The sequence below is a fragment of the Lolium perenne genome, chromosome 3 (genome assembly GCF_019359855.2).
Source record: "Lolium perenne isolate Kyuss_39 chromosome 3, Kyuss_2.0, whole genome shotgun sequence".
Lineage (NCBI taxonomy): Eukaryota > Viridiplantae > Streptophyta > Magnoliopsida > Poales > Poaceae > Lolium > Lolium perenne.
Genome location: NC_067246.2, coordinates 52,462,318 through 52,487,933, shown reverse-complemented (window position 1 = coordinate 52,487,933; position 25,616 = coordinate 52,462,318). Strand labels below are relative to the sequence as shown.

General features: G+C 45.3%; 3 protein-coding genes and 1 long non-coding RNA gene across 7 annotated transcripts; all 4 read right to left on the bottom strand.

The window, feature by feature from the left end:
• Positions 1–4,038: 4,038 nt before the first annotated feature.
• Positions 4,039–9,864, bottom strand: LOC127341264 (uncharacterized). 4 transcript variants are annotated; one of them, XR_011754899.1, is made up of 5 exons: positions 8,597–9,864; positions 7,874–8,160; positions 7,459–7,797; positions 5,939–6,853; positions 4,039–4,669 (listed from the first exon to the last, which is right to left on the bottom strand). It is a non-coding gene; the product is annotated as an uncharacterized lncRNA (long non-coding RNA). The 4 variants fall into 4 exon arrangements; XR_011754901.1 differs by having other exon boundaries at positions 7,459–8,160; positions 8,597–8,773; positions 8,855–9,864; XR_011754900.1 differs by having other exon boundaries at positions 5,939–6,863; positions 7,459–8,160.
• Positions 9,865–10,482: 618 nt separating this feature from the next.
• On the bottom strand, positions 10,483–13,272 carry LOC127341268 (uncharacterized). The gene is made up of 5 exons (XM_051367071.2): positions 12,999–13,272; positions 11,661–11,745; positions 11,432–11,486; positions 10,967–11,105; positions 10,483–10,889 (listed from the first exon to the last, which is right to left on the bottom strand). The coding sequence occupies exons 1-5, from the start codon at positions 13,170–13,172 to the stop codon at positions 10,743–10,745; spliced, it is 600 nt and encodes a 199-aa protein (XP_051223031.2). The 5' UTR covers positions 13,173–13,272; the 3' UTR covers positions 10,483–10,742.
• An 876-nt stretch (positions 13,273–14,148) lies between these two features.
• LOC127341267 (probable staphylococcal-like nuclease CAN1) lies at positions 14,149–16,395 on the bottom strand. Its single transcript, XM_051367070.2, has 7 exons — positions 16,046–16,395; positions 15,716–15,793; positions 15,444–15,631; positions 15,303–15,362; positions 15,051–15,210; positions 14,523–14,591; positions 14,149–14,389 (listed from the first exon to the last, which is right to left on the bottom strand). Exons 1-7 carry the CDS (start codon positions 16,205–16,207, stop codon positions 14,288–14,290), a joined length of 819 nt encoding a protein of 272 aa, XP_051223030.1. The 5' UTR covers positions 16,208–16,395; the 3' UTR covers positions 14,149–14,287.
• A 2,715-nt stretch (positions 16,396–19,110) lies between these two features.
• LOC127341266 (BTB/POZ and MATH domain-containing protein 2-like) lies at positions 19,111–20,873 on the bottom strand. Its single transcript, XM_051367069.2, has 2 exons — positions 20,634–20,873; positions 19,111–20,527 (listed from the first exon to the last, which is right to left on the bottom strand). Coding segments are annotated over exons 1-2 (1,029 nt in total). The 5' UTR covers positions 20,635–20,873; the 3' UTR covers positions 19,111–19,499.
• Between the last annotated feature and the right edge of the window lie 4,743 nt (positions 20,874–25,616).

The window sequence follows — 25,616 nt, the reverse complement described above, 5'->3', positions numbered from 1 at the left end:
CGGGGAGGGGGGGGGGGGGGGGGTGTTGAGATACATATCCTTGTATATCCGGATGTGTATCTTCTGTAGTTATGTATAGCGATACATATCTTTGTATTGATTACTAGGAAAAGTGCCCGTGCGTTGCACAGGATCAAACTAAATGGAACATGAGAGGTTTGAAGTATCTGGATTTTTGGTTGTACAATTGTTTTAGATGTATGTTGTTTTCATCTAAATTTCAGCTCTCTCAAATATCCCACTACACAACAATCCAGACAAACTTCTATACCTAATATATTAATATTAATAGGAGGGAACTTTCTTCTCATATTGCTCCGTTATAATAAAAATAAAAATCCATCTCATCTACATTAGGCATAGAAAACGAAAGAATTTTTTTACATTTACACTGTTGGTATTATCACCATGAAGATGCATAGTGCTCTCTGATTGCACTCATGAATCCTCCAGTTTATATTAGGATGTTGCAAGTTTGTCTAAATTTAGATATACATAAACACTAAATTGCAACATCTTTTTATGAAGATAGAGGTAGTATCATTTTTCCACATTTTAATGGAATATAATTTTTCGAGATTATTACAAACATAGAACATGTCAAGAATTTTTAGTACTGTGTATGCTCATTAAGGCATTACTGCGCAATGCGCAGCCGCAGCCAATCTAGACAACATGAACCAATACGTAGGCAATAGCAGCTGTTATTTGTGTACTCCATTGTATTTACCGTACGTCATCACCTTCTCAAGTTCTAGTCCTGTAAAACGAATAGCAGAGAAAGGGGGACAGAGACGAAGCGTGCAGGGCATAAAAGGCTTGTAGGTTGCGGCCTTGGGGGTCGGAGATCGCTATAGAGGAGACGACCGCGGCCACGCGTGGCTACTCCTGGTCGGCTGGTCCTCCTCTTACCTCCCCGGCCCCCTTCACGCCGGCAGGGACGCCACCCCGGTGCTTCCACTCGCCGACCGGAAAAACTCATCCCTTGCAAAAATGACCTGTTCCACGACGAGTTCCCCGTCAGAAGAGGCTGGTTCCTTTACTTGCAATTTCCTCGCTCTCTTGATGAACGATGTGAATTTCATGCAATTTGTCTAACAGTTTATCCTTCAAAGTGTCGGCCTTGGCTTGCTCCGCTGCTCGGTAGTTTTGTTAGCTTCCAGTGAGGCACCTTGGGCGGAACATCCGGCGGAACTTTGAGCTGGGGTTTCGATTTCGATTTGGATGGAGGAAATCGAGGGACTGGAGTCCTAAACTTCCGGCGGAACTTGGAGCTGGGGTGATTTTGATTTCGATCAAGGGAATCGAGGGGCTGAAGTCCTTTATAGGAGAGAGCCCGATCCCCCATGGTCGCCTGGTCGAGCACAGTCCGCGCCGGACCAGTGTTTGCCTGAGGAGTCCCGTGCCGGAGCGTTCTTGTGCGTCAGCGGAGAAGTGGAACTGTTTGAAGCACACAGTGGGCCTGGCCACCAGCCGATGGGCCATAGGGCTTGACCGACTCAACCCGACGGGCCTTGACTCACCTACCTAGTGGCTGAAGCTCGACTCAATATTACAAACGAATCGTTTTTGTCACTTCGGGGTGGCAGCTGATGTAATTTAGACCAAATCTCAGGGGTAAATTTTGACGGACCAACAAGAAGCCTTATTTTCTTTATTATTAGGTATATAGATTGGGCCCGCCTCCTTCCTTGTATAGTCGAGGACGTGGCCTATATATGTAACGCCATATGCACCCGATCAATATATTGTGAGTTGCATCCCTCTCTGCACATCACAACCGTGCATGCCCCATCGCCACAAAACGTGATATGTTGCCGGGTATGTGTCAGGTCTATTGCATGAGCAATACGCTTTTGCTGGTCCTCAGTTGACCGATAATTAATTTAGAGCTTTACTCCAGCTTAGAGTATTGTGATTCATTTGTCTTAACAGTTGTAAGTGGATTGCAACTGATTTTTAATTGCAAGACTGGGTTGCAATGGAGAAAAAGTGTCCCCTAGCGGTAAGGCTGCTCAATTTATCGCGTGAGTCGTGATAGCTCGGAGTTGCAAGTAGGTGAAACTACCTGAGAACAAAGCTAATTCTCGATCAACCGAAAACTAATAGCTCCCCAAACAATAAGAGTACAATTCTCATATGACATTTATTTAGATTCATCACAACTAGCGGCTGTGACAGCGCAGCGCCTGTGAATTGGTTTGTGGGAACAGTTCTTAGATGTCGCGATGGAGTATCTTACATGGTCGCCGCCCGCCACTAGTGTCCATATGGCAGACTCTGAAGTTAATGTCGACATAGCAATGAAGCAATGGTTGCAAAATAGAGATGGGGGCGCACAAATAGTGAGAGAGGAGACTTACTAAGATCGATCCACTCATGTGATTGGTCTTTCTTCTCCTATAGGCCCTAGCCGCCAAATGGCACAACAAAATGGGAGTGAACCAGGCTAAGGGGAATCTTTAGGTAAACCCAATATGTCATCATGAGAAGAAGATAACTTGACCCTGAGCTAGCAATACAAACTGAAAACATAAATGGAAACATGCACGATGCCTCGTTTACCAAATTCTATCTATATACTATACAGCTATACTAGGTGCAACCCATTTGCAGAAAGACAGACAAAGCCATCATTGCTCGTGCCCTCCCGATTCATGGTCCACGTCAACAGTGACCCAGACCGGTGTGTGTCGGTCGCATCCACAACGTCAGTGACACAACAAAGGTTCATTTGGCAATTGTATGTTCAATTTAGATTTCTGAATGAAGCCGGGAATGCAATTTAATTATTAAATGCAGGTGCTTGAGATCTTGCCTGATGATTTGTCTGTCTCAGTTGGTGATGATGTAGAAATTGTAGATAACAATGGCCGTTGGGCATGGTTGGAATGATGGTGATGGCCTCCGGAGAGTTCTTCGGACACAGCCACTGACATGTACACATATCTCCGTCTCTACATCTTGAGATCCACTGCGGTTGTTGGCCTGCTTAATAGGCATAAAATGGATGGTGACACATGCAGTCTACTGGCGAGTAAAAAAATTAGTAGACTTAGTACATTATTGGAACTTGTGTGATTAATTTTGCTTCTTCTCTGCATCATCGTCCTTAGAGTATTACTAGCGAAGGCAGGCGCGGCGGCACGCCGCGCCCTTGCTGTAGCCAATAAATGAAAATTCTTTTGTAAGCGTGATTGGTTATTGCCGCCGCGCCCTTGCTGTGGCCAATAAATGAAAATTGCCCTTGCTGTGGCCAATAAATGAAAATTCTTTTGTAAGCGTGATTGGTTATTTTGGAACTGGTGGAACATGTTTTACTGGCCGGTAGAGTTGGGAAAGATGGTTTAAGTTCCGTGAGATGCTATGGGCATATTTTCTATAGCAAGGCATTGGTACAATTTGCATATAGGTCGAAATAGTTGCAGAGCTGACTGTGAACACTTCAGAGATGGAAAGTGACGGACAACATGGAAGCAGATAGTAGATGGTCATATAATGAACATGGTTTCACCAAGATGGTCCGATTAACAGAATTCAAATTCTAGTGGTGGTAATGCAGTCACCTTGCTGCTGAACCTTGTATGGCCCGTGGAGCAAAAGCAAGTAACTCCATCAATATGACATTCAGGAACACCATGATGCTAATCTTGGTATGGCACAGGGAGCAAAAGCAAATAACTTCAATGGCACGTAGCCACATATTGATGTCTAGGAAGACAAAATCAAATAGCTTGATGTTGACTAATTATACCAACAGGAGTTGCAATCCATTGCTTCGATGAAGTGGCTCACGGGATGTGGCCGATTTCTTAGATATAGGATATACATTTTAAGATTTCTGCAATTATTTTGTGTATAAGAGGACCACTTTTTTTCTGAAAAAAAAAAGTTGTTCACTTTTACCTATCATAGACTGTTAGAGAACATTCGACCACAACATGAAGCGGCACATGTTAGAAGTAAAGTTGGCTTTTCACCCTACTCCGAAGTCTAAACCGTAGTACATTGCATATTGTACCTTCATTGAGGAAAGAGTTCAGAGGCACAACACATCTAAACTTAAATAACTTCATTCAGTTAAACAACCAGTAGTATTTACAATGAAAATATGTAGCATCTAACTTGAACAAACAAAGTGCTTCAATAATCTCCAGCCATCAGTGCTCTCCACAAGAAAGCAACACTTAAACTTCTCGCGTAATTGACCGATTTCTGATACCTATTGACTAATATTCATCAGCGAATGCGACACCCTGCACATCTCAACCTACCTACAGTATAATCATGGTGTGGTAACACAGTCGCTAGCATCTACAACTAAGACTAAGCTGCTTATTTCGGATTCAGTTGCCCAAGAAATTTATGCACCAAGGTCCAGATAGAAAAGCTGCTTAGTCTTACTTATTGAGTAATTACAAATGGGGGTAGCAAACTAAAGACCAAGAAATCTCACCAATAGCAGCGCATGGCACACACATGCAAATGGTCTCTGATGACGGCAATGGCAAGGCCGGCCAACAGTATGTCCCAGTCTCCTTTTATAAGTTTTATCAGCTTGCAAGATAATTTCTTCCAAGAAGATAAAAACTGCAATGAATAGGGAGTGTTGTTGCCTGAATTGCTGGTGTTGTTATCTCCCATAGTCTTGATGACCCATTGCAACCTACTACAGAAAGGGCAGAATAGTTCAGAGTAAAATGTTCCTATGCACTGTTAGAAGAAAAACCATTCTAGGTTATAAGATAAGAGGTTAATAGCTGGGAGAAGGAAGCAAAGAAGCATGCGGAGCAGGCTATTTTATCAGGTGCAATAGATGGTCTGCTGGTGCAATGAAGGTATTTTAACTATCTGATGGACCCCACAAAATGAGAAAGTTACTGAAAAATGAAAGTTCCGAATCCATACCACTTACAGCTAGCATGCATTCATGATTCTCTACATATAAGAAGCGTGCATCTTCTGTGATGGCAGAATAGTGCAAGTACCCATTTTAAGCATAAGCACCAGGCTAGCTCTGGGGACTTATATGGGCATAACCAAATCCAGTATTTATTTGTCTTGTTAGCACAACAAAACAGCAAGTTCTAAATCTGCAAACTTACTGGACTGAAAACTTCATAACAAACATGTTTTGTATAGCTCATATATAATTTCTGTAAATATATCTAGTAGCTCGGCAGTGAGTGGGTACATGTATCAACCTAAACTACCCAAATATTTAGAAGTTGCAGTTAGTTCGTGTATTCTAGAAATGGTTATTTATTCAGCAGGAGAGGAATTTTCAGAAATGCTATATCCATACAATGATAAGAATTAATCAGTTGGATAACAAACTTATTTTTCATAATTCACATCTAATTCTGTAAATCTAGTAGGTGGGCTATTAGTGCATACATGTATCAACCTAAATAACCTAAATAGTTAGAAGTTACAGCTTGTGTAGTGTAAAAACGGTTACTTATTAAGTTCGGGAGGAAATTGCTAATGCAAACAGCCGTAGTTATGTGGTCAACTAAGTATATACAACTGATAAGGTTCCTGGGAACCCGAAGACTTCGCAAAGTTCAATAATCCCAGTTAATCAATTACTCATGCAGAGAAGGAACCTAGGCACAGGCAACAAACCAAATAGGAATGCAGTGCAATCAAACCATTCACAATGCACTTCCCCAATATTCATAGAAAGATTCAATATTTGAAATTACTCATGTCCTAAATGGAAAGGCATACTAACACAACCTATATAGAGAAGAAACTTGAGCAAAGGAAATACAATAAGTAGAAACGGGTGTGCCATTTGCACATTTCTTTTCTACCAAAAGTACCAATAGTTTCAAAGATAAAACGACACTAATCCTTCTCAGGAGAACATGTGGTTTCATGTATTTTTTTATGACATAATAAACCACATGAATATAAATTATGAGTGCCTAACCTTTGTATTAGAATATCATTGGCATCTTTTGAGAGATTTCTTGTACTTTCCATCTTGCAGTGTATTTGCAAATGCCAACTATACTTCATCTTGCCATTGAAACACAATCAAATGCTAATTAGAAAGGAAAACGGGATTACAAAGAGAGCATAAACTCAAATAGAATCAAAGCTTGACCTCTTTTGCACCAATGGCTTCCTTTTGCGGAAGAAAATATCGCACTTCTAGAGAGGAAGAAAACATTGGCATGGTCAATTTCACTGATACTATCATAATACTGAACCAAGAATATAGCTACCATTTATGATATGTCTCTCCAATCTACTTCACTAAAACTACAAATGGAGAGCCAAACGCCCAAACCTAATGTCCATACAACAACATTGAAAAATCATTAAACAATGCATAGAAAAGGAGAATAGAGGCAGTCTTCAAGATCCAAGGAGAAAATAAACGAAGTAACCAAGATCCAAGCAGACCAATGAGAACATTTTGCAAGCTAAGTTCTTATTTTCTGAATTTTTGAGGATACACATCAGAAGCATTCGCAAAAAAAATCAATAAGAAACGGAAACAGCGAGTTCAGTACAGAAATGAGCATCTTGGGACATGTACAGTAAAGAGTTGATTGACTAATGAAATAAATAAAATTATGCCATCATTGTATGACTCCCTGCTGCTTCATAGCATCCTGAGAATTTCTCAGAACTAAGAGTGATTGGAAGTGCATTGTCTTGTCAAATAAACAATACTTCAGTAAACTAAGATCAAAAGGTCATTTTTCTTTGGCAAATCCATTTCTTCCTATAAAATTCTACAAACCTTCTGCTTACACATCAAAGTACAGAAATCTGCGTAAAAATGGATATGGTAACTACCTCTGTATCAGTCCCTTTTTGCATATCAATATTGTTCCTGCATAGAGCTTATCGGGAGTCAGGCCAAGACAAAAAAAATCAACCTAAGAGATAGAAATACTTCTTATCGTTCCTTCTTTTCAGACATGTATGAGAGCTCACTTTTGCATGAGTTAGAAATGGTGTTTTAACCACATATGCTTCAGAAAATCCATGGCGCAAAACAACCAAGATGGGTGTCTCACAGCTCTAATAGGAACAGTATGTGATGATAATCAATAGTTATTGCAGCATTGCCATTCAACCCCTCAAAATTTTAATTAGCAGATCACCATTTGCAGATCTAAAGTTACCAACTTCATGATATAGCAGATTTTCCCTTATCAAAACCAGTAAAGGTTACGTGCTTACAGTACTATAGCCTCTTGCTTTTTTTATTTTATAGAGTGGTAAGTTAGTGCTGTTCTAAGGAAGTGGTAGCTGTTCCAGTACACAAAGAAGGGAGATTTGTGTAACCCGAGCTCTTTGATCAAGACGGTGTGGCCAAAGTCGATCCTTTGAGATAAAAGTCATGTATAGTGAACTGCCTGGAAGGTTTCATGTTTGTACATCTGTTTGATCGCAACCACGAGATTATGGTAGATAGCATAGATAATTGTTTACCTGTGAGACGACTTGCATGACATCGCCCTGGGCAGCCCCGTTGTTCGCGGGGTGGATCCAAAGCCTACTTGCTGCCCTGGGAGGATGGGATCCCTTGAGGCTTGGACTCGTTCTCGGCCATCCACCTAATGGAGAAATCCTCCTTGCTGGTCGCCGATACCTCCAGCTCTTCCTTGGTCTACATGTCCTGGGTGGACCTGGACATGGTCGGCTGCCTCCCCGAGTCGACTCCGGCGTTACCAGCTTGAGGGCAAGGTCGGAGAAGCCGCCGCCGCCGCCATGCTCCTGTACCGCTGCTGTTGAGAAGAGTCGTACATCCATCGGGAAGACGACGACAACCTAAAAAAATGCACCTGGTTTGAACGAAGGAACTAAAACCGAATGTCACTCAAACTTAGGAGTAACTGAAATATACACTGTTGGCTCGGAAGCTTCATGTCAGCAGGTCAACTTCATAAAAGGCTCATCCCAGCACGTCAAACAGATCAGCAAATATAAATTATCATAAAAGGAGTTGGCTGACATAACTAAATAGGAGGTTCCTCTTCAGTAGCAAAAGAATGTTTGCTGCGAACAGTTTAAATTCAACTTGAGAAGTACAGAAGCTGTAAAAAGAAAATAAATGTAGATGTACTCACAGCCCTAGAGCAACGACGGTTTCTGGAACATCTTCAAGTAGTCAACGGCCAGGTCGCTGTAAACCTGTGTCATGTTGGATATATGGTCAGAGCAATGCAACAGTCATATACTTACTTTTACTACAGATGAATTAGTAAAAGCGGATGTTTCCACAATTTCACATGATCATACAAGGTAAACATAGTAGATTTATTATAACAAGGTAATGACAAACGATCCCAAAAAACCGATGTCCTGGTCGGATCAGCCAACTATGGACAGAGTTAAAGTAAACCAATTTTCGGCAGGCAAGAAACACGACTCTTCTCATCCTTCGCAGTTGGTAGTAGTATAGGACATGTAAATAGAAACCACGTAACCGAGATTACCACCCAATGATGAGAGGGTCGTCCGCAGACGTCGGCCTCATCCCGCTCGACGAAGCCAAATACAAAGCCGGGAATCTCCAGGCTGCCACCACTGCTAAATACAACGCTGGACATAGGCGAGAGAACCTCACTTGGTGCACATAACCATGGAGCTCTGGCTCCTCCGTTAGGGAGCTCGGCGGCTAGCTCGGGATCGCCCCTTTCTCAGAAGCACGCCACGCCACTGTTGACCATGAGAACCATGTGCGGGGAGGCTGCAAAGGTGGAGATCGCGACCGCCACACTAAGATCCTCCTAGATCACCGTCTCTGCGCACACAAACGAAATCAGACGGCAACCAAGGACATGGCAAACAAAAAAAATAGGCTGTGAGGTGAGCGTCGGTGCACCAAAGGAGGCGTGCTGGGCAGTCGCACGCCCAGATTTGGCCCAGGCGCCGGTGCGCCACACGAGTCGGCATCCAGAAGGGCGATAGGGCAGGGGCTAAGCCGGCCTCGACAGCCGCCACACCGCCCCGTCCCCTACCACAGAGACCGCCGCCGCTGCAGCCCGCTCGAATCCGGCATCGGGAGCCTCTTCCCGGTCAGCCACGACGTGGGAATTAGGGGGGTGCCGGCGACGGTGGCGCGGTGAAAGCAGTGAGGCGCGGGGCGCCCAGCGGTAGGGACGATTTGGGGCGTGGTGGCGTCGGCGTGTCGTGCTTCCGCGCTGGGGCAGGAGGCTGCGCCGGATTGTTTCTGCGCTAGGCGGTGCAGGTTGGCCATAGGGGGCCTGCCGGCGACGGAGTTGACCATGCCACCGGCGGGCTCGGGTTTCGCCTGCCCGTGGTGAAGTCAGCCCGTTCTTGACGGGATCCCCACGAGGCAAGGAGGTGGCGCCTGGTAAGTGGTCGTGTCGGCGGTGAAGAAGGCGACACGAGGGGAGGAGACGGCCGAGGATGAGGATGGTGCGGGTGCCGGCGCAGAAGTTGTCGGGGGGAGGAAGTAGGAGGAGTGGTGGTGGTGGGGATTTGGTGGGGTGAGAGAGTGATGGGGCGTGTGCTTGGTGGATTTCATCGAGACCCGACCAGACCACCGGGGAGAGCAGGAAGAGATATCCCGCAAGCAAACCACTGTCGGCCATGAGGCGCGCCGCCCCGGTAGCCACGCCCGGAATCCTGAGCTCGCGCACCTCTCCCCTTCTTTCCCGGAAGTTCCGGCCATGGCTGGCGGCGGTGGGGAGCTGGGGAAATTGACGGCCCAGCCGGCGGCGGAAGAGGCCTTGGGTAGACGACGGGGATGGGGATCAGGAGAAGAAGATCCAAGGTAGGTGATGCACGGAGAAATCCACAGCAGAGGAGCCGGCGGTTTCTCGCACGACGGAAGCTTTTTTTTTTTTGAGATGACGGAAGCTTTCTCGAGTGAACATAGATCGAAAGTCAAAGCGGTGCCGACAATACTCTATATTAAAACTGATGCTGGCCTACCGTAAACAGCAAAAGTCACATGATAAGTGACCAAAAAACGTAATAGCAATCTCACCGCGCAAGCAGCTGCGCGAGCCACATAACCCATAAAATTGCTAGAGAGCACCAAAGTTGTACACAGCAAAATTCAATGAAAACTAAACAACCCAAATAGCATACGTGTCATCTCCATATTAATTCCCAGCAAGTCTCAAAATTATGAGAAAAAAGATGTTTGTTGCCATTTAATATAGTAGTTATTAGAGCTGCAGCCTGAAGATCCGGGCGTGTGGTTTGTCAACTCCTGCACAAAGCAGATGGTTTGTTTTCTATATTTTCACATCTCGCCCAAGGCATAAAAAGAAGAAAACAATCAATGCAACAGATATGAGGGTCTGCAGGTGTGGCTAAGCTTTTGTTATCAGCAGACAGATGTAGCCTCCTTGCAGAGTTACAGTGTACTCAAGAACATGACTTCCCAGCGGGAGCAGCCTGGCCAGAGTTAGTCGACGTCCCGTATTAACTCGACTGGCTGCTCCCGGTGGGAGGAACATGAATTCCCAGTGGTGTGAATTCATCTGAACAACAGCACGGTACATCCTGTTATGAATTTTCACAAGTCAGAACCACACATGGCCAGTGTTACAAGTGGGTCACTCAGTTTATGCAGCTAAGCAGAAAATAATTTAGCCTGTTCGGACGAATGATCAGAGCCCTGGTAGTATCACTAACATTCTCCACTTGATAATTTATCTTCAGTTAGTGGTGACAAAACTGAGCATCATGCTGTCACTTGGTAGGAAACGCTTCAGGGAATAGTTTCCATGTGCTATTCATGACTCCACAGCACCATCCTGATCAACATGTTCATGCAAATCATCTGGTCGAGGAACTTCAGAAAGGCTAATGCTGTCGGAGTTTGTGAATGTGCACAAAGCTTTCCAGATCGGGACCAAGATTTTGACCGGTGGATGCAGTTTCTGCAGATTAAGCTCTCTCAGGCCACAAGTTCCTAACATTTGCACTTCAAAATCATCTGAAAGCAGGCGAGATTTACCTTGAAAACAAGCATGAGCTCATCCTCATCGCATAAAAGCACCGCCAAGCTCCAGTAACATGTAACAGGGGTCACACACTCATTCAGCAGCGACTTTAGGAGCTTGCTGACGGGCACAAATTGGCGATGCACTCTTCCACTATGAAAGATAACATAGATGTCAAAGAGATAAAAGAATGAAGAGACCTCTAATATTTCTACCTTATACCATATATAATAAAACAATGGAAAGGGCAAGCATAAGATGGTCACTTCTAGTTAACCTCAGAACTACTTTATCCATTGCACATCTTGTCACTAACTAGTACTGACAGGAAATAAGTGCTAATTTTAGTAGGTATCCAAAGCCTTTAACTTCATATATCTTATTGCAGTTGATGATGTGCTCTTGCAATGTCATATAATCTTCAAGAGGAGCAAATTCTGAGAACAAGAGTGAAAACTCGACCCGTCAAATTTTCATACCTCCAGAAGTGTTGTTCTAGCTGAATGCCAAAAGCTGGCATGATCATCAATGACTCTGCAGAAAATTGAATATAGTGCTGAATAAGGAGCATGAAGTTTCACATGTATATAAGCATTTTTTTCAAGCCGATGGTGATAAACAAGAGTATCCTTTTTTGTGCAACTTTAAGGCGAAAGTTACTATAATTGAAAAAATATAGAAAGAATGCAGAACAACCTCAGCGCCCACCTTTCTTCACAGGCTTGTATTGCAACCATTTAGCAATAATAGCAGAAAATGAAGCAATCCAAAAAGAACCGAGGCATAAAGTATCCTGAAACATTTAAGCTTGGCAATGAAAATGGGAAGTCTTGCCTTGTTTCAAAAACAAAAAAATCATAAATGTTATGGTTCCTTCACTACCAGAATCTGAAACAATGGCATTAAGAGCATCCCCACTCGTCTCCCCGGGAAGCCCCCCACGACCACTTTTTTTCATCCGGACGGCGAAAAACGGCCCAGTCAGGCCCCCGGTTCCTCGTTTTGATCCGGATTTGGGCTTATTTCGTCCGGACTCCCCACGCCAACCCCGGTTCCCCGGGGTCTTCTCGGGGGCTCCGGATGGAGCGAATCACGCACGCTGGGCCACTGTCAGTGAATGATAGAGAATAAACACGGTCTCCTCACCCACCTCTCTCTCTCCCATCCTTTCTCTCTCCCCGACCACGCCCTGGCTCTCCCGCCCCTCCGGCCACCGGCCAAGCCGACCCACCGCCCCACCCTCCCGACCCTCCGGCCACGCCGCCCCTCACGCCACTCCGCCTTCGTCCACGCCATCGGCGGCAGGCGCCCGGTCCCCGTTGGTCTCTTCCCGCTGCCAGGCGTCGAGGCCGGGCCTCTTCCATCCGCGCCGCCGGCCACGCCCGCACGCCGCCGCGCCCCGAGCGAGGCCGTCCCAGCTCGCTGCCGCACCACCAGCGGCCGCCCGCTCTCCTCACTTGGTCGGCGCCGTTCTTCTCGCTCGGCTGGCCCCCGCACACCCACCTGCTCACGTCCTGAGCGAGGCGAGGCCGTGGCGCCCTCGAGCCCGTGGAGGCGCAGTAGGTCGAGGCCAAGCGGGGCCAGCGCGGGCGAAGTCGTGGCCGGGCTGGTCATGGCTGGCCGGCGGAGGCGAGGTGCATCGAGGCCAGCGAGACCAGCGTGGGCGAGGTCGTAGCCGGCATGGTCCATGGTCGAACACCTCATGAGAAGCTCGGCGTGGGGTGCACATGGCTGGAAGTTTGTTGCCCCCCACGGCAAAAATTGATCCAATCCGGAGCTAATTTCGTCCGGAATTTAGCCTGGGGGCCTCCAACGGCGGGAGATGCTCTAATCATCCTCAACATGGAATGTGTAATATTTTTTTATCTTGTAGACTGTGGAGGAACCTAACATATATCTATCGGCATCTTGATCCGCATTGCTAAGATTCTAAGAAGTTCATGGAAATAAATTGACATCTACCAACCAGAGCACCCGAGTGGAATAGTGGATAATTTGTCACAGTTGGATTTTTCCATTTTCGGAATGAACTTGTGAGAGAAGTACCTTCGACAACAAGACATGACAAACATTTCCCAGAAGGAGTGCTGCACTGATACAGGAAAATAGCACCCTGAACACGCTCTTCTCAACAAATACATCATGGATATCGGCTCCTCCCTCACAGTGATGGGTGTACCTGTACACGCCGGTAGAAACTCCCTGCGCTTTCTGCTCCATGGTCTCAGCTCATCAAAACCAACCCGATCCAAGATTCTCACAGGGACCGCACCACCTACAGAGCCTGACAAACCAAACACTGAAGAAAATTGCAGTCAAAATTTCGTGTGCATAATAAAACTGAATATTTACCAATCGAGCAACCCCCACCGTGAGGAGGCAAGAAGATTTCACATCTCCTACATGGTGTCCACTACCACAAGCATCATCAGCAAAATGCCTCACTAGGCGGAGGTTTAACTTGCGAAGATAGATGGAGATTTGATCAGAAGCCCTGTTTTACTTTAACAATGGAAATGATCATTGCCACATTTTAGATTGTCATTGATCATATATGCCCCTTTTTTTATCATATACTAGGGATTATCATTTTGGAATTTGTGAGCCCAATACTATCACGCGGAATGGACGCTATTGCCCCTGTGGCGATTTTGAAAATCTAGCCCGACCGATCTCGTTCCTTTCACCGGCGGCAGCTAGTCGGGCCTGACCTAACGAGCACGAGCAAGATGGACTGGGGAGGTGCACTGGTGTGGCGGTGGAGGGGGCAGGAGAAACAAACGGGACAGAGGAATTGATCACATGGCAGCCTGGTCGCCGGAGTGGCGCCGCGCCGGCCAAGCGTCTTGCCGGAGTGCTCCCGTCAGCGGAGTAGGCCCATCACCCCCAGGGCCCAGGCGCCGGTCGCCGCTTTTGTGATCTGGTCTCCAGTCAAACAGGTGAGTAGCACGGGGATGGGTTCGGTCGATGCTGGGTTCAGTCCAGTAGAGACTAGAGAGGCAAGAGCGTCATTTCCCGCGGAGAAAAGGGCTCAGAAAATCAAGTACTCCTGTTATCGAGTAAAAACTAAAATTGATGATATGTCAATCAGACCCTGTTATCAAGATTACATGTTTACAACAATCTAATACAAAAAAATCGTCTGCATCCCAAATTGGAGATTTACACACAGTACCCAATGGTTTCCGCCCCACTCTACATCAGCTGTTACAACATGATGAAAATGTCGAGGTACAACATTGATGAAGCTATTGTTCTGGTCGAAAATCTCAGGAGATCGAATCAAACAAGCTCTGTCTTGAGCTCTTCATGGTCACAGGTCACGGCTGACTGTCTCACCATTTCCTCATGGGCTTCTCCTTCCTCCATTCCCATGGCTTCTCGGGGTTCGGCAGCGCCCACAGTCCCAGCCCGCTCGCTCGCGCCTGGCTCTCCCACTGACATAAATTTCAGTTCGTCAAGTCCTTTTCAGGTGTATATATGGTTGGAGAAATGTTCAGAGGGTGCTCTACTGCTCTCCAGTGATTCAATCAAATGAACCGAGGCTGTCAGGTGTGTCATACTGCTTACCTTTGCGAGCTCTGGCCGTCGGTCATAGGCAGTGTAGTGCCATGTGAGCCCTTTCTTCAGCATGTGTTCCTGTTCCAAAAGCAAGATGAGAAATTAGTTCTTTCTTAATCAGAATGTCACAAAGTATAGTTAACAAGGTTATAAAGTAGGTTGTTTTTAGATGAGGCAATTCAGAATTTTCTTGCAGAACTTTAACATCAAATATGTACCTAAAAATTATTTTCTTCTTAGTCAGAGTGTCGCGAAGTATTACTAACAAGCTTATAAGTATGTATTGTCAGTGGCATAATTAAATATCAAAAACATGTTTCGCTGATTCATACGCCATTTTCCAGTCTTGATACATTCCATTTCTTGCACTGTAAAGACGCAATTGCAAGACTAGATGTCTTTTAAAAGAAGAAACCAGGATCAGAAGAGAATTCAATACTTCTATTGGTCATATCGAGTATACAGACTTCAGTACGGATAATCCAATGTGATAATAATAAGACTTTGAGATTCGAAAAAAAAAGTATCACTTGGTACCTGCACGAAGACCCCATTGCACTCAATATCTCCAACCAGTCGACCGTACCGGTCTGTATCATATACGGAAATCTTTAAGGTTCTTCCCTGCACGAGCTTCACTAGCTCCTCTTTTGCCTCTTTACCATAAGACATCGAGTTCTCTGGTGCATCGATCCCTCTGCATTGCATTGTTTCGTTCCATATTATCTCAACGCAGTACAAATTGAACAAAGCCCTCGAATATCGATTGAGCACAAGAAGCTGACAAACCTTAGCCTGATCCGATACTTCTTTGCAAGAACCTGCTCACCACTCAGGTTAGGAACTTGCCTGCAATTGGAAGTCATAAAAAGTTTCAGAAGCTGACACCATGCGCCAGCAGACAGTTCATTGATGTTAATTTGAAGTGACCTATATCCAGCATCCACTATGATCTTCTGAAGCGCGTCGGCCTTCTGGTAATTCTTGGTCGTCCGCGCCTTGATCCGCTCCGCCGCAGCTTCCTGAACTTCACGGGGCACATTTCCGGACCCATGAGGGTTAGCCATGTCAACATACACGGTGATCGTGTCACCGTCAGCCACAGCCTTTGCTTCCACCTAGGAAACTAGACAGACTTGTCAGCCATTCATTCGCCTTTCCTGGACAACGCTAAAGGAAATCTCAAGACAGCAAGGCCTTACAGGGAGTGTGTGCAGCTCATACTTCACACCTCGAGGTTTGCTCGTGGTAGTGCTCCAAAAGGAACCAAGATACGACTCCTGCAATCACCGAACAAGGCATCGAATTAGGGAAGGATTCATGCTTCACATGCTGAATCTGCTCAATGCTGCTTACAGGCACTGGCAAGGTTCAGCAACCAATCGAATCGTGCAGAAACTTCTTCGCGAGTAACAAATCCGATGAGAAGATTGCTAGTCCAGACATATGTAGTAATCATTGCTTCATGCGTAAGAACTCGGTGGTGCTATTTTCACTAGCGATGTCTAGTTCTGAAAGTAAGCAATATATACCTTTGGGGACAGGGCGCGGCGAGCGTTCGCGATGAGGACAATGGCGCCGATGGAGCAGCACAGCACCTGCAGCGGAGAAAGGGATGCGCGCTTCCTGGCGACGCCGCCATGGGCATGGACTCCCCTCTCGCGGCGACGCCCGTGGCTGTGCGTGGCGTACATGCCAGCAGGCGCTTGAGGAGATGGAACCTTCGGGGCTCGGGCGCCGAGCCGGTCCTGGGGGACGCCGCGACTGCCCCTGCGCCTCGGAGACGGCAAGGGAGGCTCGCCGGCGCCGGGCAAGGAGCGTGGGGATGCTGCGGCGCGGCGGCGGCTTCGGCCCAACTGGGCGTTACGGGTCGTGTGAACAGTGCACACTCTATTTGTCAGACGTTCAGCTCGAGAAAACATCAAATGGAACCCAGCTTCGTGTTGCCTGCTTTTTGAAAACCTCATGTTTTCACTAGAAAAGTTTTCCAAAAAAAGCATACAAGTATATATAGATGTTTACCATGTAAGTAGAATTTTCATTGAATTATGTGGTCAGTCATATGCGCCCTACATATAAGAGACTCCAAAAGTGAATTTTGTAAATGACTACTTAGAGCCCTATTTTTCTCATTTTCGTAAAACCAAAATACAGCATATTTTCTATGGCAATTTTGCACGTTCGTAGAAATTGTGTCCATATACCTCTCCAAAAGAATTAGGTCTTTTGAAACTTGTAAATACAAGCACAGAAATAAGTATTCATGGGGCACGGGGACGATACTGGGATTTCAAGGGACCAAGGCAAACCAGAACACGGTGCCCCTTTATACAAATTCATATTATTATGTCTTTAAAGAAATAAAAACCAAACACTCAAAATAAATGCTTAAGTGTTTAATAAGTATTCATGTATTTGCATAAAAAGGTTAGAGACGAAAGCACAAAATAAATAAATCACACTACAAAAGGGTTGAAAAATAGAAATAAATTAGGAAGGTAAACTAGAAAGGAACAAAGGTACAATGAAATAGACGAAATAAAGAAAAGGAAAAAAATAGAAACGACCTAGCATCATCACGCATCAGGTGACGATACCCCACTTGCACGCTATAAGCGGCAAACAGGGTTTGCCCATATTGCTCGCTACAAGCAATACTTTGCGGTCAAAGTCCGTACGCCCAGCATTTCAGAAGGAAGAGTTCATGAGCTTACTAGACATGTTCTTTTCCCCTGTCACATTCCTTTGCATCATTCATAGGCCCATGAAAGGTGAGATCTTCGCCGGCTCCGTGGAGAAAATCCTAAAGCATGGCGTGTTTCTCAAATCTGGACCAAGAAGGTGAGCGACTATGAGTACATTGGGGCCGAGAACCAGAAATTCATGAATGAACACTTGAAGCTGGAAAAATACACCGCCGTGTGTTTCAAGGTCATGGGGTTCCGCTGGATGGAAAAATGTAGTAGTAGCATTTGTTGAAGTTATAGGCGTCAGTGAACCAGACCTTCATTTCCCATTGTTCAAGTTACTAGCCTGAGCAGAAAAAGGACTGTCCAGAACAATAGCAAAATCCATTTGTTCTTACAGAAAGAACTATATAAACATCACTCGTGCAACAAATAACAGCACAGTGTCGCGAGGCTAAAGTTAAGCACACAAATATACGACATGGTATCTTCAGAACGCTAATTGTTGATTATTACACATAATTAGTGAGTTGCAGCTAACTGGACTCAACAAAATAAAGGACATGTGGTATTTTCGCCGATAAGATCATCGGTTGTCGTTGGCTTGAGAAGTGTGACAGTGGTCGTTGGCTTGAGAACTGTGACCAGGGTAGCAGGGCAGGCAGCGTTGTTCACAAGGTAACCACTGGTGCAGCCTAAGAGCACCCTGCAAGTTCAGAGATACAAAAGATTAGCACCTTATTAGGGTTATGCAAAAAATGTGCCTCAGACAATATATACCCTTATGTTGTGGAGTGATCACCTCCTTCTGCCCGGCTACAGTGTTGAGCATGTCCAATGTTCAGCATCAGGGTTCACTCTGTATTACTTTGCAATTGTAGGGTCAGAGAATTCCGAGAGGGGAATTAAAGCTGAGAGAGAGAACAAACCAAGCAATTAGGATACTAAGCCGTTGGCTGGTTTCAGTTATAAACCAGACTTAGATATATGTAAATTCGTACAATTCGCTGTGTTTGGTGGTGTTTGCAACTTTTGAGCTATATATGTTACTCCCTTTGGCCCCCTTTTAATTGACAAAGCGAGTATAAGTAAACCTAGAGGCTAAAACGGAGATTCACACCAACAAAGATGGGCCAGAGGGAATAGCAGAAATTTGTTTATCCATATGTCTGGTTGCAGTAGTCATTCTCGGGAAATTTGGCCATTAGCCTGCCGAAGTCTATTACTTAACTTTGTTGGGAACTGTTAGACATGTATCTTATGCGGGAAACAATTTTTTCAATAGCCGATCAACTGTTAACATTTTCTCAAGCTTTTCATCTCAAAATGACACCTCCAAATGCATCGTGGGGTGTACAAAACATGAGAAGATCTGCACGATTGGACAGCATATGAATGTCTTCAAAGTGAATACGTACGGGTCCATCTGTTTCTCATTCTTTTCATCTTCCGTGAACAAAATCGTCTAGACAGCATATGATGTCTTCAATTGTGATTCTCGGAGTTAAAGAAAAATGATATCATCATAATGTTCAGCACCCAGCCTAATACAGTAATACCCACACCCTCTCCCCACCCTAACAACCATGTCTCCAGGTTTTCTATGTTTGGAATATTACCTGCTTGGTGGTTTTAGAAAAAAAGAATAGCACTTCATATTTATATTGCCAAAGTATCATTTCCAAGAAAATACACATTGTATTTACGATAGAACACTCATTTGTTTAATAATCAGCGAACTGTTCCCCCTTCTCATAACTTCGAATAATCAAAACCTAGTCTGTAGTTTTTGCACGTGATAGGTCCCATCTGGACACCACTGATTTCAGTATCAGATGAGTAATAGAAGTAAATATACCAGTATGCAAATGGCATATTCCAGAACTTTGTCATGACAACATAAGTGCACAGAATTTCTAACTCCCGACATACTTGCACCGATCATAAAATATTCATGGAGATAAGACTACAGATAGTTAGATAGTTATGGACCAGCATAGCAAAAGTGAACATCCTAAAAGCTTCAGGACACAACATGTCCAAACCAGCACAGAAACAAAAACAGAATGGGATGCTGATTTAACACGACGACATCCTTAACTTTGCATCTGAGTGATCTGACAGCACACTTATCGGTACTCATAGCAACTAAGCCCAACACTTAGCAAGATTCTGCAATATCGAGCTCCCAGGCTCCCCAAACAGAGATTGTATGCTTGACCTGATGTCAGAAACTACTCGCCATATATATACCAAAACAATACTGAAGCTATGCTTGAGCGCCTGAGGTATAGACGTGCTATGCCTTAACCCTCTTTTTGAGCTCAGCAGTAATTGATGGGAATTTCAGAACTAGCAATGCATAACCATCGGTGAACATGGCCTCTTTGAAATTTTCCTCCACCGCAAAGAAGTCGATGCACTTTTTCTTCAACTCGTGGCAGTTGTGGGTTTCGGCGGAAGCTAAGATAGTTGCAACAGTATCTGCCGACACTTTAGCCCGTAGATTCTCGGCACAAATAAACTTTAGTCGGTCAAGTGCATACCGATCAGCCGCAGCGAGTAGATTCTGAAACATCTCAACAGAAGAATCCTCGGGCTCAGCTTCTGCAGGCAATTCATCCGTGTATATGAACCGAAGCATAGCTTTGAATGTTGCAGGTGTGATGTCGTGCAACGTGATGGATGACATTGTAGCCTCAGCCATGGAACCGAACAGCTCTGCTCTGAAGACCGGTGAGCGGGCAGCAAGCACTACCCGGTGAGCAGGGAATTTCTCGCCGTCGACGGTGAATGACACATCTGTCCCATCAGTATTATCTAGTAGGCGGCCAAGATGAATCCCGATGTCTGAAGGCGGGACCAGGACCGGAATAGCACTGCCATCCATGACCATGATCGTGCATGCGAATGTGATGTGTCCCTCTTTTAAGAAACGTTTCTCCACATCACTAAGCTTCATGAACTGATACCATCCCCATGAGTCGTCGTCGTCCTCACTGATTCCGAAGGTTTTACACGTCCTTCGTATGTCCGATGGTTTGCCGTCCCTGCCCATCATGGAGACCTCGAAGTTGGCCCTGGCGCTTCTGGATTTGGTAGCGTGAACGAGGAAGATGGAAATATACTCGCCCTTGTCGGCTTCCCTGTCCCCATGCGGGAAGAAGTCAATCACCCAGAGGTGTCCTCCGGCGGAGAAGACGTCGGAGTGGACAGCCTTGCCGATGGGAAACTGCTTGGTCTGCTCGTAGTCAATTCTGAACTGGACACAAGAGCTTACAATGGTGGTCCGCGCCTCTGGCTCTGTCATCTTGGCTCGCTTGCTCACTGAACATTTTTAAAGAAAATGTAAGAACAAATCAGCGAAAACAAATTTGAGCTAAGCGAATGAATCAATCCGGCGAATCGAACAAGAGCACAAGAGGGCACTCACTGGCTTGCCCGCTGCCGGGGGTGGCGGCGGTTGGCCTGAAGGTGGTGGCGATTAGTGTTGAGGATCCGCCCGCAGCCCCTCCGACCTCCCCGCACCCGTCTCGGAATCCCCGCCGTACGCCGTGCGTCCGCCTGAGCTGCCCTCGCGCTGCTCGTCGGCTGCAACAGTGGCCGCCGCCTCTAGCAGGGAAACCCTTGAGCTCACAACTGTTCTTTGCGGGCTTCCTTCACGGGTGGTTCTTGTATGGACTATGGGCCGCACGTACGAATACATCGACTGATCCCCGCTCCCGCTTCTTGGCCACATAGACACGGGTACTCACAAGCAAAAAAAAAAAAAAAAAAAGGAAATCAAGGTAGTTTTTTTCTTTAAAAATTGACTGGAAAAGTATTAAAAATACTTACTTCATCCGTCAATAATTACACTGCATTCTGGGTTTGGCCAAAATCAAATATTATACAGTTTGACCAATCATTATAGATAAAAATGTCAGCATCTGTAACATTTATAGCTACAATATATATAATACAAAAATATAATAATTCGAACAATATTTATTATGTACTCTAGACATTGATATTTTTTCGTATATGTTTAGTCAAAATTTAGAAAGTTTGAATTGACTAAACTTAGAATTCAGGGTAATTCCGGACAGAAGAAGTACTGCTAGTAAATAGAGTAGATAGAAAGTTTATGTATGCATACCATATTAGTACCATGTAACCACTCACTAATTGTTCTTTCAATTTTTCCCTTGCTCGACTCCAATATGTTCAACTGTGCATTGTGCAAAACAGAGTTTTCTACCCAACCTAAAGACGCCAAAACCAAATACATGGGCCTCCTTGATGCCAAAAAAAAAAAAAAAAAAAACTCCTACTACACTTATGGGCATACCCGTTAAACACTACTCCCTCTCTCACAGTTTATTAGGCGTACGCGTATCTCTAGATCGCAAATTTAATCAAGTTAGCATTACGTATATGTTATAAAAATTATATCATTAGAAAGTTTAGATGTTCTATTTTCTAATGATATAATTTTTATATTATATAATTTAAATTATATAGGTTAAATTAGCAATCTAGAGATACGGGGAAGGAGAAGGAGGGAGTAGTAGGATTGTGTGAGCATCAAAGGTCAAGACGGACAAGGACATAAAACACCCGACTCTACACCTAGTCGCCCACGCGATCTAGGTGCCCTATAACTTTTAGGTCACTAGTTTTGGATGACCTATTAAATATCATCTGTTGGAGATGCTTTTATTAACTTTTGCAATGAACATCTACAAAAAAAAAACCTGACCAGAACAGTAGCAAAATCCATTTCATCTTACAGAACGCAAATAATGTTGCTAAGCTGAAGATAAACACACAAATAGAGAATGGATTTGGTGATCCGGTGAATACGTATGCATGTGTTCGTTACCGTTGGATGCATATTATCACCGTTAGATCGGCTAACAGCCACTAACGTCCGTTTGTGTTGTTGCCAGGTCCTCCTCCACAGCCCGCAGCACCGCACTCACATCATCAGATAAAACCAAAATCTCTGGCTAACAGATTGCGGTGGAAAGAGGCAAGGGGGCTGTTGGAGAGCGTTGACCTTGCCCGTACAACGCCCTCGCAACTCTCCTCGTTGCTTCTCCGCCGGCAGCCATAGGAGCCCCCTACTCCACCACTGCGCGTCGCCGACGACCGCCGCACATCGGCTACCGGCCGGAGCTCGTCCGTCGGGACGCACCTCTCTGCTCGCGCGGCGCCGTCTACCGTCGACCGCCGCACATCGGTTACCGGCTCGAAGCTCGTCCGCCGAACCGCACCTCTCTGCTCGCGCGGCGCCGTCCGGCATGGACGTCGGCGGCAACCGGGTCCGGCTGTGAGAGGCGCCGAGATGCCGACAATGCAGACTACGCTGGTAGCCCTGCAGTCGCAGCCATCCATGGGCGAATCTCGATGGACGCCAGCTAAATATGGGCGCGGTGGTGATGACGAAGTACAGAGCCAGAGTTCCATGGTGCGGCCAACCTCATGCTAAGGCGGTGGAGATGGAGGAGGAGAAGAGGAACAGGTCGGGCTGGGCAGAGGAGCGGTCGGGGGCACATCCCCGGAGAGGAGCCAAGGCGGGGAGGGGGACACTTAGGCTGGCAGCAGGAGAGCCACAGTGAACAACCCGGACTTGCGTGATGCAGAGGATCGAGAAAGAGATGATGTGCGGGAGTTGTCACGAGCGAGGAGATAACGTGGGGATGTCGCAGTTTTTTGATCGATCGTTTTGTTTGATCGGACGGAGCGCGATCCGGAGGTTGGATGCAAGGCAGCCTCCGACTGATATAGATCATTTCCTTTTTCGAAGTGGGCCACATGGGCACATGCTGCTGTCGCCTGGTAGCAAAGCACAGGACAAACGAAAAGTTAGATTTGCGGCAGCGCCGGTCACCATAGAAAGGACAAAGGTGTTCTGTGTTGGCGTGAGGTGATACCACTGATTGAGTTTTATCTTACAGACAAACAACGAACGCATGGCAGTCAGTCACCGCGTGCTCATCTATACACCGCGTGCTTCATTCACACACAAATATAGGACATGGTATCTTTAGAACACTAATTATTGATTATTACACATAAAACTCTGCATGGTTCGGTGAGTTGCACCTAAAACACATGTGTCTCGTATTTTCGTCGAGAAGATCATGCATTGGTGGTCGCTGGCTTGACAAATGTACCGGGGCAGGCAGCGTTGTTCATGAGATAACCTCTGACGCTGCCTAAACGCACCCTGCAATTCAGAGATGCAAAAGACTGTAGTATGATCATGCAAAAAAATGTGCCTCAAACAATATATACCTTGATGGTGTGGAGTGATCACCTCCTTCTGCCTTTGAGCGTGTTGAATGTCTCAGCATCAGGCTTCACGGCTTCACCCTATATTTCTTTGCAATTGTTTTTTTTTTAATGGGAGCATTGCCTTGGCCTCTGGAGTTTGCATCGAAATGGTGGGTTGTGCGCACAACCTTTTTATTTGCAATTGGATTTTTGATCCAAAACCTAGGTCAAAGAAGAAGACGAGACTGAAGGGTTGGAGAGTTCTGATAGGGGATTAAATCTCTTAGAGAGAACCAGACTTAGATATATGTATAAACTCGTACTATTATTACAACTTTTGAGCTATAGATGGTAGAAGAATTTGTCTATGGATATGTCTGGTTATAGTAGTTATTTTAAGGAAATTTTTCCATTAGCCTATCGAACTACATTACTTAACTTGGTTGTGACCTGTTAGACATGTAATGTGGGAAACTATCAACTGTTTCTGAAGCAATCATATCAAAATGACACCTCCAAATGCATCACAGAGTACACAACATGAGAAATTCGCTTGATTGCACAGCACATGCATGTTTCTTCAAAGTGAACACGTACGGGTCCAACGATTTCTCATTCTCAGAATCTTTTATCTTTCTGCTTGAACGAAATGGTCGTGAAAATATTGAACCATTCCCAGGGATTCTCTATGGTGCTCAGACACAAGTCAATAGAGCAACTGTGATTCTCGGAGTTCAAGAAAAAAGATCATCATCACAATGTTCAGAACCCATCCTAGTACCCACCCTTCTCCCCATCCTAACAACTCGTGTTTCTAGGTTTTCTTTGTTTGGAATATTACTTGTTTGATGGTTTAAGAATTTTCAGTTAATGAAAAGAATAGCACTTGTTTGTTGGTTATATTGCCGAAGTATCATTTCCAAGAAAACATCATCATATTAATGATAGGACACCCATTTGCTTACCAGTTAGCGAACAGCTCCACCTTCTTGCAACTTTAAAAAAATCAAAAAACCAAGTCTGTATTTTTTGCACATGATAGGTCCCAGCTGGACATCAATGATTTCATATATGAATCGAGTAATAGAAGTACACAGACCAGTATGCAAAAGGCAGGTAAAATTCCAGAACTTTGCCATGACAACATAAACGCACACATTTTCCTGACCTCTGATTTGCTTGCACATCATAAAAGTACCCAATGGAGCTAAGGCTACAGATATTTAGATATTTACGGACCAGCATAGCAAAAGTGAACATCCTAAAAGCTTCAGGACAGACATGTCTAAACCAGCACAGAAGCAAAAAAAACGCGACGTGACGCTGATTTAACACAATGTCCCTAACTATGCATCTGAGTTCTCTGAGAGCACACTTATTGGTCGGTACTCGGCTACTCATAGCATCTGAGCGCCCAGGCTCCCTGCTCAGCAAACATAGATTGTATGCTTGATCTGATGTCAGAGACTACTTGTCATATGTATACCAAAAAAACACCGTACTGGAGCTATGCTTGAACGCCTGAAGTATAGACGTGTTATGCCCTAACCCTCCTTTTGAGCTCAGCAGTAATTGATGGGAATTTCAAAACTAACAATGCATAACCTTCAGTGAACATGGCCTCCTTGAAATTTTCCTCCACTGCAAAGAAGTCAATGCACTTGTTCTTCAACTCGTGACAATTGTGGGTTTTGGCGCAAGCTAAGATAGTTGCAACTGTATCTACCGACACTTTTTCCCATAGCTTCTGGGCACAAATAACTTTTTTTTTTGATGGTCACCGGGGGGGACAAAGTCCCCACCTGAATTTTGTATATATTGCTTGGCCCCAAGGCCATAAGAGTTCGCACAGGGGGAGTTTTTCAGATAAAGGAGGTACAGGGGAAAGAGAACATCAGACAGAGGTGATGTTCTCAGTTAGGCAGCCAAGCCAAGCTGCCTCAGCGAGTTCTTGATCCCCAGGTAGTCTAGCTCGCCAGAAACGAGCCTCACTCCGACAGAGATGTAGCAGCAGCGGGAGGCAGGGTTGCTGCTCACGGAAGACGACGGCATTCCTATGTTTCCATAGGTTCCACAAGCACAGCAGGGTGAACGTCGAGGCAGAGTCTGTTTTCGCTACCTTGCCTCGCTCAAACACCACAGTGTTGCAACCTTC